Genomic DNA, 14,024 nt, shown 5'->3' with positions numbered 1-14,024 from the left:
GATGGTCAGGTTGCCACTGGTGCTATTCGCCATCATGATGTCTTCCAGGTCCAAGAGGCCGCGCTTGTCCGAAAGACCATGCGGCGTTGGCGCACCGCACGAGACTGTTATGTTGACGTTTTCCACGGTCGGTAGCCCACATTTGCCCGTGTCCGAGTACGTGGTGAAGTACCCCAAATGCAAATTCGTCGCGAGTGGTTGCGAGAGCATGTCTTTCTTGGCCACACTGGATCGAAACGTCACCCGCTGGGAACGCTGGGTGTTGACATGGTCCAGCATTTCCTCCACGTCCTTGAGATACGTCTTGAGCGTATCTGCGTGCCACTGGACATCTTCGATCGCCGGCAGTGGCGCTGACAATGGAAACCGCCCAGACATGGACTCACACGAAAAGCTTTGGCTGGTCGCACCTCCGCTCGAGTTCATGGTCGCACCGCCTTTGGCAGCCAGCATCAGTTTGCGCAGTTTGTGGTCCTTGTTCAGATCCGCCAGTCGATACAACGGCGACTTTTCGACACTTCGCAGGCCCGATTCGCTTTGGAGGGCGAACTGCACCGTCGAGCACCGAATCCGAATCTGGATGTGGAGCTTACCCAAGTCTTCGCGGTCGTTGTACAGGCTGCGCCGGTCCACGGCCGGGTAAATCGACACCCACTGGTCAATGCTGAAGTTGTACGTCTGAAGTTCGGCCTCCGGCTTGGAAATCGTCCACCCGACAACGCACTGGCCGACGGCAAAGTCCTGTTGGGACGGATCCTTCTTGTTGAGCACTTCGTGAAACACTTTAAATACAAACGCGCCTTTCGAGCTCTTCGATGGGCCATTTGACTTTCGGAAAAACGTAAACGACGACGCCATGGTCGCGGCCGGCGGTGAAGCGGCTGCTGGCGACGACGCCAACGTTGGTGGGAGCGACTCGTTGGGAGACCGCACTTGCTGCTGCCTCTGTGACTGTGGCGCAGGCGGCGGAGGGTCCTGGAATATCGAAGATGACCGTTGGATGCTTGACTGCTGCGCGGATGGCGGCAGGGACGTCGACCGACCGGTCAAGGTCGCTGTGCGTTGGCGGGAAAAGTTCGGGTCATTCGTGTTGAGTTCGGCCATCGTGCGGCCGAGACACACGACGTCCGTATTGCGGCGGGACGATTCACTTGCCGATTCGTCGACAGTTGACGATGAGCGCGTCGTGGTTTCGCCGAACTCAACGACCACGTACGGGTTCATGAGAGCGGCGTCGGAGAACCCGGTAGAGTTGTCGGCCTTGAGGTTCTTGCCGCCGCGGATGGTGACTTCAAAGACGTCGCAGCCGGCAGCAAGAGCGTCGTCAGGGCGGTCGAAAATGAGCTGCTTCTTGCGCTCGTTGAGGCATCGGATGTTCCACAGCTCAGACGCTTGAGTGAGCTCGGAATGCATACATCGTAGAAACAAAAACGGTATTGACGTCTGGTACTCGGGCTCCATTACCTCCTCCATCACAAGTTTTCGCCGGCTGTCGGACGATGATGCTGGGGGAAACATGTAGGCTTGCAGCAGGGAATTCTGCGTGCGAACGACTGGATGAGGTGTCGGTGTTATGGACGCGACCGTGATTCGAAGCGCGGGATCGCCACCGCTCTTCTTGGACGCCTTACCAAATATCTCAAAAGGAATGTGGTCGATCGTGATGTCACGTGCTAGCATCGTCACGAGGCGGTCCACGGATATCGAGGCGGACCCAATCGTGCAGTTGTCCTGTGTGCGGATCAACGTGAAGCTCAGGATGTCGGTGGTGAGAGCGACCCGGCCATTCTCGTCAGGCGAGGCACGGCCGTCTTGTAGAGGCAACTGGATCCCCAACGAAAACGCAGGATTTGGCGACCGGACCGTTTCCGTGAAGAACGTGTCTTGTTTGTTTTGATGGAGTCGGTCGATGCGAATCTGACACTCCACGGTCTCTGTCTGCCCGCGTATAGACTTGATCGCTCCTTCCAGGAACCCTTGTGGCTTCGGCGCAGCGTTCACATTGTAGCAGGTGAGAAAGACCGTCAAGGACGCCAGCACGGGCGCCTTCTTGCCTTCCATCCTCCCACGAAATGCAATTATTTGGGACGCTATTTCTCGCGTCAGCAATATACACATATTTCAAGGTCCATTTATGAAATAATAAAACCACGTATAAAGCGTGACCCTTTTCTCGAGGGAAGGCGACTTCCACCAAAAAGAAGCGCCTTGGCAGGACCTTCTTGCAACACAACCGTGCACGCACACAAGCGCTGCTGAGAGAAGCACCCCTTCGAGCTGTGCCCGTGCTTGTCGGCGTGAAGTTCTCGTGTACATTGAGTGCGACTCGACGAAGTCGCTCGACTTGAACGACTCAAACCGACAATGTGTCTACGTTATTTGGCAAAAAACGTGCGAGTATCTGACTTTTGCGTGGTGCTGAGTACTCATTTGCGAGTTCTCGAATAAAAGCATGCATAATAATTTCACCGGATGTGAACGAAATCCATACCTTAAACGATGGGAGCACACCACCATCTCCGCAAGTGGTCAAGTGTTCCACATGAGATAGTTATTTGTCCAGCAGCTTCGTCCCTGGAATGGCACTGCGTATGGACGTTTGGTCGGCCTTGGCCAAGAAGCTGAGAGGTCGGATTTTTCGAGATATATATTGAACTGATCTTAGGCAATTTGCCAGCAAATCACCCAAAAAGCACGCGTACAAAGTCGATAACCCAAAAAAACGTCTCTTGGAAGAAGATTCGCGCAAGCTGCAGCACTTTTTTTCGGGTGATGGAAGTGTCGCAACGGCGAAGTGGACCCGGGTCGCTGCCGCTGCCTTCCCACGCTCTTACCACCATACCCCAACGGCGCGTTTGAATGGTTCGACTCTGTCTGGACGTTGGTGCTGAAACACGATTGCACCACAAAGGAGGAAGGGGATATCGAACAACAGAGAAGCATGGGTCTGCTGTTACGACGTCACCGCACACTTGCCGTTCCTGTTGGGTGCATCGTTGTTCTTCGATTCTAGTTGCTGCGCCGTCGGCCTGGCCGCTGCAGTCGAGCATGACGAGTCGCAGGTCGTGCCCCTCGTCGCACTGGAACAACCCAAGAGACAGATTGAAAACGTGATGCTCTCTGGGTATTTGAGTTCGCTCACTTCAAAGAGTTGGGAGGAATAAATTTGCCATGACGTATGGTGTCGCCGAGAGTGGAGTGAGAATGGAATGGCTTTGGTTCTATCGATCGGAGGGACAAACGCGATTCAGTCGTGGGGGAGGAGAGGGCCGAACGCCAGCGAAGTGTTCACCATACCATTCGCACCAACGACGCCCCACAGCAACGAACGGTGCCGCAGCACGCCCAACAAACGCAGATCCACTGCCTGCAGCAGGCCATCATGGAGTGTGTCTGTGCAGTGGTTTGACCGCCTGTCGATATGGCTGTCCAATTGCTTGTTTTACCGCCGCCCACGAGACTAGGAATTGAACGTCACTTATCACTTGCCTTGCAGTGTATACTAGTATGCACGAAAGCATGATCCACTAACATCACTACATGGTCGAGACGAGCTAAGTTCACAGGTGGTTCATGCATTCCCTTGGACGTGGTGAAGATGTGCCGTAACGCGGGTTCATCAACCCAACGTGTCTGGCAAGGAGTTTTGGCTAATCGTTACAACTCAGTACGAAGTGAAGCGTCTTAACCTCGGGAATGGCATTGAGTGGGGATCATGGGCCAAACACCACACACGACACTTTTCACACATGTTCGACCAACCAAAGGGGACTTGCGTCGCTCACGCAGGATATCCACACATCTTTCAGTCTGAGGATTGTAGCATATCCGAGAGCTTGCACTAGCTCCATACGGCGTCGTAGCCATCGCGAGAAGGCGTGTCCTTCACTGCTCGCGCATCGACTTTGGAGTCCTGAGCGGCGTCCGTTTCTCGGATGGCGGCGTCTGATTGGTCCATTTCATGGACCGTTTCGGTATATTGGGGCGAGCCGAAACAATCAATCGAAAGAACGCCATGAACGACGAAATCTTTAGCCTCTTTGGCGCGCCGCCGGCACCCGTCCGTCCTGTCGAGGTTGCGCGCCATGAGAAAGCCGTCCAGGCACTTACTATCACACCACCACCACCACCGCCGGAACCAGTGGGCCCTGGGAAGTCCTCGATCACGTTCTTTCTGTCGTGTTCGGACCTCCACCTGCCGGCCGTGCACACGACGGCGCAAACCATGCTTCGTGGCGCCATGTCCGTGCTCGGAGGTGCTTCGACACCCAAAAGCAGCAAACCCCCTGAATGTATGATTCAAGTCGATGTAAAGAACCCACATCGCGGGCCTCTCGTCGTTGTGGAGTCATTAACGACTGAGAAACTTCGGAGTCGCAACCCTGCGTTCACCGTTGGGATCCATTTTTCCACCGTCATGTCGTCAATTCCTCTCGATTCTATCGTGTGCTTCCAAGTGATCATGACCGAAGAGAGCGGGTCGCAAGGGAAGAAGCCTGTCGCCTCGGCCGAACTCGCTTGGTCCCATCTCAAGCAAAACTACGATCATGGCGCGTCCGTCGTGTATCTTCCATTGCAATCTCCATACACGGACGCCGGCGTGCTTACCCTGCGCTTTGCTCGGACAGCGCCCGTACGTCATCCGCTGCTTGCGACACAGAACGAAGTCGTGTTGGGGTACGCGTTTCCGAACGCAAACCCGAGTATGCTGCCAACCCTCGTCACGGAAGAGATGGCTGAGGTCGAGCCGAGCGTGCAACTTCCGCTCGTGTTCCTTCGACAGTGCCGTCGGGAACTCGAAGGCGCCTATCATCTGTGGCGGGTTCGCTATAACAACGCGAAGAAGCGGTTGAAGCACTTCGCCGACGCCGATGAAGCGATGCAGAGTGGCTGCGACGTCTTTCGCGTGACGGTGCTGCAGGCTCGCAATCTACAGCCAATAAAGTCGATGCGGAAGGTGCCGAGCAAGCCGTTGCTGAGTCCCAAGGCGTTCAAGAAGCCCGCTTCAGCAAGTGTCGAAGGCGGCGGCGGCCGAATCCCGTCGGACGGCTTCAACAGCGTCGGTGTCCACCCATTTGCAGTCGTGCTGTTCAACGAGACGCCCGCTCCACACGCCAACATCAATAGCACGCCGTGGCAAGTGGTCGGGAAGACGAATACGGAATACGAGTCCACGGCACCGACATGGGGAGTGAACGCGCAGGCGGCGCTGTGTCCGCATGGAGCACCGTCCACAGTCTACTTTGTGTCAACTCATTTGCACACCAAAGTCGAGCGCCAGACGCAGTTTGTGTGGTACCGCCCGTCGCGCCGCCAAGAAATCTCGGGCGCAGTCCAAATCGACGTATGCAGCGAGAACGAAATCGACAGCCACCAACCCCCCATTGCGTTGGGGTCAGTCACGCTGACGCTGGAGGAGATGCGACCGCTCTTCGCTCCCGACACGAACGCGGTCGTACCGAACGCCGTGTCGTTCCGCAGCGCTAACTGGTTCCCACTCAAGACCAAGCACGGCGACGTGGTTGGCGAAGTCCAATGCGAAATCGAGGTCCGGTTGACGTCCGCTACGTTCTCGTTTGAATCCGAGCGCGAAACCCACTTTCAAAAGAAAGGCAAAGCCGACGAGACTCCACTCTTCCGCCTCGCCACCCAAGCGGTACGACTAGCTACTTTTACGAGTTCCTTGACGGAATGTGTTTAATATTGGCAGATGGACCGTGCCCTCCGGGACACGATGCACGCACCGAGCGACGACGACACGTACTCGATTCAGTTCCTTCATGCTCACGTCAAGGAGCTCGGGAGTCACGTGAAGGAACTGGACGCGATGATCCGCAAGGCCGAGGCGCGAACCGTGTCAAAATCTTGGTTCAAAGGCAGCACGGACAAGAAAAAGCGCGATGTAGGATCCACTTGGATGCATCGTGAAAAAACGTCATGGCACAACGTGTGCAATAGATTCAAGCATTTGCGACCAACCTGCATGTGTCGTACCTGCGCAAGTTTAACTGGCCCGCCAGCAATTCGCCGCGACCAAGTCTCAAGCAACCCAACAAGCAGTCGAGCCAGTTTGACCTGCTCGGGTTGAACGGCAACCCCCATGTACCTGAGCCTGACGTGGTAGACAAGCCATTCATGCAGTCTGACTCGGTCGTTCATGGATATGGTCGAGCAGGAGGCGCCGTTTCCGACAAACGACAACCCTGCTATCGCCACGTACGCAACAGTGACGTGTGGGGCCCCCACTGCCCATGCAATCCCCGGCGAAGGGCTCATGGAACTCGAAGACAAGTTGGTCAAAACCCACAAAGACATTTCTCTCATGGCAAACGGCATGAAGAACTTGCACCATGGCCGAGTCATGGTGGAGGGAGGCAATGTGCTAGTCGAACGCCCCTTGCTCGTGCCGGTGACCGAGAACGATGCTGCCTTCGCGACAGACGTCGACGAGGTAGACCATGTCGATCACGTATGCAGCTCAACAGCAATTAGGTGGACGATGGGGCGATTGCGAGCGAGCCCATGTCTGAAAATCGCCGCAAGTCGACGACAGCGGCGGCCCGAAAGGACAAGAAAGGAATCTTCAACAAGCTAGGTCGCCAATCGATTGTCGGCCAAATCGTGTCGTTGGGTCACTTGCGCGAGCGGTTCGAATCGATCAAGTACCAATATTACTTTCGCAAGAGCGTGTGTGTGTCGCAGAGCGTGACGGCGCTTGTCACGACGTTCTTGACCATGCTCGAGCTGCACTTGGACGACCCGTCGACGCTGGAGCAGTGGTCCCAGATTGGATTCGTGATTGGATGGGAAAGCCTGATTTCATCGCAAGGCAAGGAGTGGCGCATGTTGAGCGATGCGTGGGTTGCGATAAAGTGCCTCGAGCGCTTTTCGTTTCAGCTGGACCACACGATTTCAAACCTTGTGCTCGAGGAGCGCAGCGTGGACCATGAAGGGTACATCATCCGCATCCCGACCAAGGAAGACATGCGTCTAGGGCCGATCGCAGTCACCCCCGTCGTGTTTACTCAAGGTATCAACGAAATGCAAAGTCTGGCCAACATGGTCGGGTCGTCCGGCGTCGAGTTACAAAGCACGATCAACAACGCGAGCTTCAAGAGTTTGCAAACGTATCATGCCAAGTATTTAAAGACAACCAACGCGGCGGTCGAGCTCGATTCGACCGCGGCGCATTTGCTCTTGGATCCACTCATGGCGGTCGTGCAGTCCGAGAACGCTGCGGCCAAGAACACGCGAATCTTACTCGAGGCAGCGGATGTGGTTCGTTGCAATGGCACACGATTTTTGAGAATTGACGACGCAATGGTGGTAGGTGCGTCGACTCCGCGGAGGCCGCGTTACGTACTGCAAGTCGGGCAAGGATCGCACCGCGATGAGCGTCACACTGGAGCAGGCGCGGCTTCTCTTCAAGCGTGTGAGCGGCGTCAACCCGCTGCATCTTATGGGGGCCACGGAGCAGCTCAGCATTGGACCCGAAGAACTGCAGGCGGCCAACTTAATGCGGGAGTTTGGCATCCGCATTAAGATTGCCAAAAAGAACGTCGGTCGGTACAAGTACTCGTTCAATGCGATTCAGCGCAAGATGCTTCCAGACATCTACCGGCCCCCCGTGAGCACGATCCAAGACATCGTGACGTCGGTCACGGCGCGCGATTCGTAGAGTGAAGGAATACAAGATGCTTTGACACAAAATTAAGGTGGTCGTGCTGCGGAATCGTGTGGTCGGGAAGCAGTCGCACCTTCGTTGTGGCTGACAAAGGACATATAAGCGTTCCAAAATAGGCTCACGACGTTCGAAAACAGCACTAGAGACCGGCACAGGTGATGAGATTGATTGACGTGGGGCGCATGCGGACAATGTACCTTGGTACGATGGTCGAATAAAGCGGAAGTTGAGCAATTGCGCTGGCACCCACACGATCCAATTTGCTTGGACGGTGGGCCACCATTCCTGTCGTAGCTTATCCTCGATGGTTACGTCTGAGCAGCAAAGCACGTCAGTTTGATGGACAAAGAGCGCTGGAACGACTTACTTGTGGGCGATAGAGTTTGCATGAGCGCGAAGTACGACACGAAAAATGCTGGCGTGAGGACCAACTGGTCCACCGCCACGCGTTGCAACACTGCCGTTGTTGTGACTCCGACGAACATTCGGTTGAGCATGCCGTAGGATACATGCAGCAACGGCGCAATATATGCTCCACCGACTGCAGTGAAGACACTGAGGCGTCGAAAGTCGATGGCGTCGGCATCTTCGATGGCAAGCTGGCACACAATGTCACCAACCCCAGCTAGGGCGGCGCTTGTGAGGGTTTTCGTTAAGAGCGGGTATTTGGCAAGGAGAGTCGAGTACTGCGACGTCCATGTGCGTGCTCTTGACGTATACAGCGTCTGGCTCGCGAGGCTCTGCAGTCGCCGGACAAAGACCGGTCGCCGAAAGCGCATCCTTCGACGAGTGGAATTCTCGCGCGGCGGATTGGTTGAAAGCGCAGGACAACGGAAATTTGTCACCATCATCAAACGCCAAATCCCACCATACTCAGCTCATTGTAACATACTACTGAACATCATATAATATGAGCGAAATAATCCGTACAGGTGAGCTCAATTATGAATCATCGACATCGTGGTCGCCTTTGATGATGGCGCCGCGGGGCGGGCGGTATATCTTGGGCAGCATCTTGCGCTGGAGTCCGTTGAAAGAGTAGCGGGGATGGCCGACGTTCTTCTTGGCGACTTCGATGCGCACGCCAAACTCGCGCATGAGGTTCGCCACGGGCTTAAGCACTGCCCAGTCTTGCTTGGATGTTCCTTCCTGGATCATCATGGGCACGTGCTTCCACGTCGACCCGATGACCCGCGCCTGGTCCAGCGTCACACTCATGGCCGTGCGATCCTTCCCAGATTTGCAGAACGTCACGCGGCCGCCGTTCAACCGGCGAATCGTGTCGGACGCTTCCAGTAGAATGCGGTGGTTCTTCTTGGTCATGGTCGACTCGTTCGAGTTGGCAATCAGCGTCGTCAACGCGTCCAACTTAATGTCTTTCATTTGCGCTGTCATCCCTTGCAGCGAAGGCACGGCCATGAGCTTTTCGTGGTACTTGGCCAGGGCCTAGAATGAAAGAAACAGGTATCCCAGTACACTACGAGACGAGAGCCAACGTACCGCGCAGCATTTGTCGTTGATGCGCACTTGGAGGGCAATACCCACGGCCCCGACGACGTTCGCCAACGTCTGCATTTCGTTGATGCCTTGCGTGAACAGCACGGACGTGACCGCGATGAGCCCGCCGTCCTGGAGTACCTGAGGCAGCAACCCAAACACGGACGACGGCACTGGCAATTGGAGAATGTACTTGTTGTCTGTGTCGGGCGATGGCGCGAACGTCATGAGCTCGCAGTGTGGCACGAGTTGGATTTGGATGCGCTCCATCGACTTGATTGCGACCCATGCGTCGCTGAGCATGTGGAGCTCTTTCCCTTGCGTCGACACAAGACTTTCCCATCCAAGGAGAAACCCGACTTGGATCCATTGCTCCAAGAGCCATTCGTGATTCGGCACACTTTTCTGCAGCACGAGCTCGAGTTGGGTTGAGAACGCGGCCACCAAAACACTCAGTGCCTGGCTCATGCACACGGCCTTGCGCACGGCATACGTGCATTGGTACGACTCAATCGGCATGTCCACCGAGAGCAGTCTGTCTTCGAGTTCGACTAGGCCAAACTGGCTGAGGCCGAGACCGTGGGCCGTGGGGGCGCCGCACGTCACCGTGGCGTATGTGGCGTTCACTTGCAGCGGCGAGTCGTGGTCCACAAGGTCCTCCAACGAAAATCGAGATCCGCCCCCGCCACCGCCGCGACCCAACATGTTGCGCGTACTCGCGCTCAATTCGTCCCCAGGCAACAAACCGATTTCGACGTCCCGAGGTCGGCCTTCCAGAACAGTCGCGCGTGCTGGTGCTTGGCCAGCGTACAGTCGAAAGTACGACACGTGAAGGTTTGTCGTCAGCGGCTGGACTTCGAGTTTCGCCTTGAGCTCGCTCGACCGAAACCACTCGGTAGACGTTGTTTCGACGTGATGTTGCCACGTTCGCAGCTGGGCGATGGCGCTTTCATGGCTCGCGACTAAATCTCGGATTTCAGAGATCGACAGGGACGACGGGTTGTAGTTGCTGGCTTCCAATGTCGACTGCCACTTGGCGTGCCGCTTGGGATCGGCGAGGCGGAAAAGACTACCCGGGGCAAACGCAGGCTCTTTATCAAGTGAAAACACAGTTGTGGTACGTCGCATTTGAAGCCGAATCAGGATCTCGCCCCTTTCTTCCCCTGTTGGGGTTATCACGGGAAGCCTAGCATGAAAAGGTCAGCAAATGGTGGCGGCATCGAAGTGTGGACGAACCATCGGGTAAGGTTGATGTCCCAGACGGCGCTCTTGCCTTCGTACATGACCGCATCGATGGGCAACGTGACATGGCCGAGAGCGATTTCGCCGTCAAAGTGGGCATCGCACTGGCTGAGCACGTCAAATTCGAGTGTTCGGCGAAGTGAGTGCGCTGGTTGGCCTTCGTTAGGACGGTAAAACTGAATCCCGTTCGTTTGGGCCTTGCCTACAACGAACGTCATGGAGCTCTCGCCGTCATCGTTGCCTCTCGTACCGCCGACAGTCGAGTTGTTTTCGCCCCAGTGCGGCTCGCTCGTGTTCTTTTCAACGCTCGTTCTGCCCTCGGTCACTTCGACAGGCCGTTTGCCCTTGGTGGTTTCTTTGAACTTGACAGCGACGAACGGGTTGCACGTCACGACGGGTTGCTTGGTCGATTCCTTGGATGCATTCGACGACGATCGGCTGCGCGTGCCGCTGCTGCTGTTTGCAGAAATGGTACGATGTGTGGGCGTCACGGGGGCCGCCGGCGCGGGCTGGAGGTTCAACTCGGCGGGCAGCGTGAGGCCCTTGCCCGAAATAACCTCGACGGCATAAACGTCGCAGCCGTTCGCAAGAGCTTCGTCGGGCGACTCGAACAAGAGCGCCGACTTTCGCGCGTTTGCGTATCGCACGCTCCACAGACGATGGGCGGCCACCATTTCGTCGGTGCATTGCTGGAGAAAGATGGGTGGCAGTGACGTCACGTACCCCACTTCGACGAGCTCCTCGGACGCAAGCAATGGCGTTTTCTCCGCGACAAGATGAGAGGAGGGGTCCTTGCGCTTGGGCTCGTCGAACGAGTACATGTGCATGAGCATGTTTTGTGTAGGCAACACGTTGTGCTTTATGGGAAACACTCGTGCCAACGTTAGACTGAGGATGGCCTCGTGGGACGCATTGGTAAGCAGCGGCAGGTGGACGACGGGAGAGCCCTGTTTGAAGCTTTCGAGAAGGACACCACACATCATTTCAGTAGTTGCCACCGTTTTCTCCATGCCCACGTCTGTCTGGACGACGCGGAAATACAAATGGTATTCCTCGGAATTGGCCTTTGAGATCGGGACGGGGATCGTGAGGCCCATGGAGAACGACGGATTCCTCACGCGCAGTGCTTCTGTCGTGTTATGAAACACCGATGACGATTTGTTGGCGTCGCTAGTGGGCTTGATGTCCACTTCCACACGAATCTCTGGAAGGTTGGAGTCAGGTGTCTTGCCCTTGAAGATGGACTGGAAGAACGTCTGCGGCAGTTGCGGCAGGTTTAGATTTGTGCACGCGACAAAGACGCTGATCAACTCCTTTCGCGTCGACCTGTACGACAGGGTTGCAGCATCCAAAACAGGTCGAGGAGCCGCTACGGGCGAAGGAGGCTCATCGTCATCGTTCACTTTGGGGTGCACGGGAGGAGACGGAAGCACCGTTAGCTCCTCAGCTGGCGGCGCGACGGTGTTGGCCGACGGACGCTTTGCTTGGATCACAGGCTCCAATTCGCCAGTTGCCATCATGTGCCTCGGTAATGCCGATGCGATCGAAGAAACTTTTGCCCCAGGGGAAGAGACGAAGGACAGGCGGCGAGTTCATTAAAATCCAAGGAATCAAATTCTTATACAAACATGAAGTTCAACTTAAAATGTTTGTCGGTGGCATTTCAAAATATCTAACTCGGTCAATGAAGATGAGTTTAGCCCAATTGATTGGATATTTTTTGAACAGTACCGCATCCTTACCTGCCGATGACGGACACGTTGACGACGTGCTTTCGATGCGTCACGCAGCGCTGCGAGTCTGCGAGGCTCTTAGTCGTAAGCCTAGAACGACACCACACCGTCTTACAGCATTGAATTCATGTGATGTTCATCCCCGTGTAGGACAACGAGAGCGAGTTCGTCGGCATTGGGCGCGGGTAACCTACCTGACACAACGTGGACACGAACTCTCATGCTGAGTAGATTGATCCTGTATGTGTCGTGGGCGAAAGGAGCGACCCTCGGCGACTTACCTAGAATCGGTATGCACAGAGAATGCTTTGAGCCTCGAGTCATCGCTGTTGTAGTGAAAACCTTGCTAAACATGCGACTCCTTCCAATGGCGTCGTCGTCGAAAGCCCAATCCATTTGTGAAGGTTCTGTGTGCACGTTTTAATGATCTACTGTTCGTGCACGATCAAATTTTGACAACTATAGCCACGGTGGAGCACGATCCCATGCACCTACTTGTCGTGCCGCAAGCTGCTTTGACGTCCAAACTCCAGCGAGGCAAGAACATCCAGTGGGTTGCATCGAAAAGGGTGTCCATTCGCCGCCGACAGTCATTGTAGGTACCACAGCCAATTGACCAAGGGCGACGGCGCGGAGGAAATCTACGCCGAGTTCGTTCGATTGCTCCACGAAACATCCGCGGAGATCCTGGCGTCGCTTCCTTCTTCAGGTCCTCCGCCGATTCTCACAATGGCCGGCTCATCATGACTGCAAACTCCAGGCCATCTTGTGATCCAGCACGGAACTTTTGGAAATCGCCAGGTACCGTGACTGTCGCCCTTTGGCTATTGCCGTACCTCAGTCGTCGTTGCAGGCCTTGCACTTTGAATCGAACGGGCCATTCACGCACATGTTTGAAATGTAAATGACGCTACTCGATTCTACTTTTTTGGCGTGAGGCATGAATCGATGACGGTGCTCGTCCGTGGCAGCAGCTCGATCTACCCTTCGTTTCGGGATTCAGAGACGTCGCCAACGATTGCGCCAAGGGATTCAATGCATTGGGACACCGCAACTTTCAACTTGACATTGTGCGCGCCACCGCCGAGCCAAATGTATGGCAGTTCCAACACTGGGGCGGACACGACCACCTACGGCAGTCGTCGTCATTACCGTGAACACGAATATGCAGGATCGAACCGGAAGAGGTGTGGTCATGCCGTACGGCGACACGCCGTTGAATTCAAAACCAGTCAGCTGGGCGGACGTGTCGGGAGGAGCGTGCTGGAAATTGACTTGCTTCCGAGAAATCTTATCGATCGTGTTGCTACCAGCATCCCGGATCAACTTGGCCACTTTGTCCGAGTTAATTTTGGCCTTGTATTGCACGATCACACACACGTAACTGCACCAGCACACGTCATGTTTGTGAAGCGCTTTCTGGACCGTCGTACCGAGGGACGTGGTGCATCTCGGATTTCCACGCAACGTTTTCCATGATAATGCTTTTGCATAGCTGGGCCACGGTACATTTCAGAAACTTGCTATCGATGTCCATGACGTCGACAATGGCACAGCAGGAGTTTCAACCAGTCACTTACGCTCGGTCCGCCAGTACCCATTTGTAGTAGTCGTGAGGAGCTCGCTCGAGCCTGGCGCTGTAGACTCGTCGGCTTCTGATGTCTTTCGCCACACGAGCCACGCCCTCAACGCCGCGAAGGCGTACATCCAGTGCTTCGACTCGTGCAGCCAAAGCCACGACGCCTGCTTCCTCCATCGAACGCAACTTTTGAAGTCTCAATCAGGACAACAACCTGTTAACAGTAAATTGAATGACTTTTTTGATTCGAAGCTTAAAGTGGGAAAATTATTAAAATATGACGGTCTAC

At 55.3% G+C, this 14,024-nt stretch overlaps 6 protein-coding genes across 9 annotated transcripts in view; 2 read left to right on the top strand and 4 right to left on the bottom strand.

Moving 5' to 3' along the window:
* Positions 1-2,070, bottom strand: part of H310_06816 (hypothetical protein) — a gene marked incomplete at its 3' end in the record, with an annotated part of 3,904 nt that extends 1,834 nt beyond the window's left edge. The window contains exon 1 of the mRNA XM_008872006.1: positions 411-2,070. Within this exon, the coding sequence (XP_008870228.1) occupies positions 411-2,061 (1,651 nt within the window). The 5' untranslated portion in view covers positions 2,062-2,070. The remainder of the gene's footprint in view (positions 1-410) is intronic.
* A 1,918-nt stretch (positions 2,071-3,988) lies between these two features.
* On the top strand, positions 3,989-7,766 carry H310_06815 (hypothetical protein). Its single transcript, XM_008872005.1, has 6 exons — positions 3,989-5,656; positions 5,711-5,902; positions 5,959-6,120; positions 6,176-6,451; positions 6,493-7,278; positions 7,331-7,766. Exons 1-6 carry the CDS (start codon positions 4,016-4,018, stop codon positions 7,676-7,678), a joined length of 3,405 nt encoding a protein of 1,134 aa, XP_008870227.1. The 5' UTR covers positions 3,989-4,015; the 3' UTR covers positions 7,679-7,766.
* On the bottom strand, positions 7,681-8,508 carry H310_06814 (hypothetical protein). The gene is made up of 3 exons (XM_008872004.1): positions 8,052-8,508; positions 7,882-7,998; positions 7,681-7,823 (listed from the first exon to the last, which is right to left on the bottom strand). Exons 1-3 carry the CDS (start codon positions 8,461-8,463, stop codon positions 7,711-7,713), a joined length of 642 nt encoding a protein of 213 aa, XP_008870226.1. The 5' UTR covers positions 8,464-8,508; the 3' UTR covers positions 7,681-7,710.
* A 68-nt stretch (positions 8,509-8,576) lies between these two features.
* H310_06813 (hypothetical protein) lies at positions 8,577-11,991 on the bottom strand. Of its 3 annotated transcripts, XM_008872003.1 has the most exons (5): positions 10,674-11,991; positions 10,418-10,625; positions 9,323-10,367; positions 9,185-9,270; positions 8,577-9,130 (listed from the first exon to the last, which is right to left on the bottom strand). In XM_008872003.1, the coding sequence occupies exons 1-5, from the start codon at positions 11,941-11,943 to the stop codon at positions 9,076-9,078; spliced, it is 2,664 nt and encodes an 887-aa protein (XP_008870225.1). In that variant the 5' UTR covers positions 11,944-11,991; the 3' UTR covers positions 8,577-9,075. The 3 variants fall into 3 exon arrangements, with proteins under 3 accessions (XP_008870225.1, XP_008870223.1, XP_008870224.1); XM_008872001.1 differs by having other exon boundaries at positions 9,185-10,367; XM_008872002.1 differs by having other exon boundaries at positions 8,577-10,367.
* A 161-nt stretch (positions 11,992-12,152) lies between these two features.
* Positions 12,153-13,441, top strand: H310_06812. 2 transcript variants are annotated; one of them, XM_008871999.1, is made up of 8 exons: positions 12,153-12,240; positions 12,307-12,341; positions 12,388-12,446; positions 12,492-12,560; positions 12,622-12,706; positions 12,756-12,865; positions 12,917-12,957; positions 13,010-13,441. In XM_008871999.1, exons 1-8 carry the CDS (start codon positions 12,172-12,174, stop codon positions 13,058-13,060), a joined length of 519 nt encoding a protein of 172 aa, XP_008870221.1. In that variant the 5' UTR covers positions 12,153-12,171; the 3' UTR covers positions 13,061-13,441. The 2 variants fall into 2 exon arrangements, with proteins under 2 accessions (XP_008870221.1, XP_008870222.1); XM_008872000.1 differs by lacking the exons at positions 12,917-12,957; positions 13,010-13,441 and having other exon boundaries at positions 12,756-12,913.
* On the bottom strand, positions 12,940-13,941 carry H310_06811 (hypothetical protein). Its single transcript, XM_008871998.1, has 4 exons — positions 13,737-13,941; positions 13,590-13,679; positions 13,336-13,540; positions 12,940-13,286 (listed from the first exon to the last, which is right to left on the bottom strand). Exons 1-4 carry the CDS (start codon positions 13,910-13,912, stop codon positions 13,137-13,139), a joined length of 621 nt encoding a protein of 206 aa, XP_008870220.1. The 5' UTR covers positions 13,913-13,941; the 3' UTR covers positions 12,940-13,136.
* Between the last annotated feature and the right edge of the window lie 83 nt (positions 13,942-14,024).

Source organism: Aphanomyces invadans (assembly GCF_000520115.1).
Source record: "Aphanomyces invadans strain NJM9701 unplaced genomic scaffold supercont1.12, whole genome shotgun sequence".
Classification (NCBI taxonomy): domain Eukaryota; phylum Oomycota; class Saprolegniomycetes; order Saprolegniales; family Verrucalvaceae; genus Aphanomyces; species Aphanomyces invadans.
The sequence above is the reverse complement of the archived record's forward strand: the minus strand, read 5'-3'. Positions and strand labels throughout refer to the sequence as shown.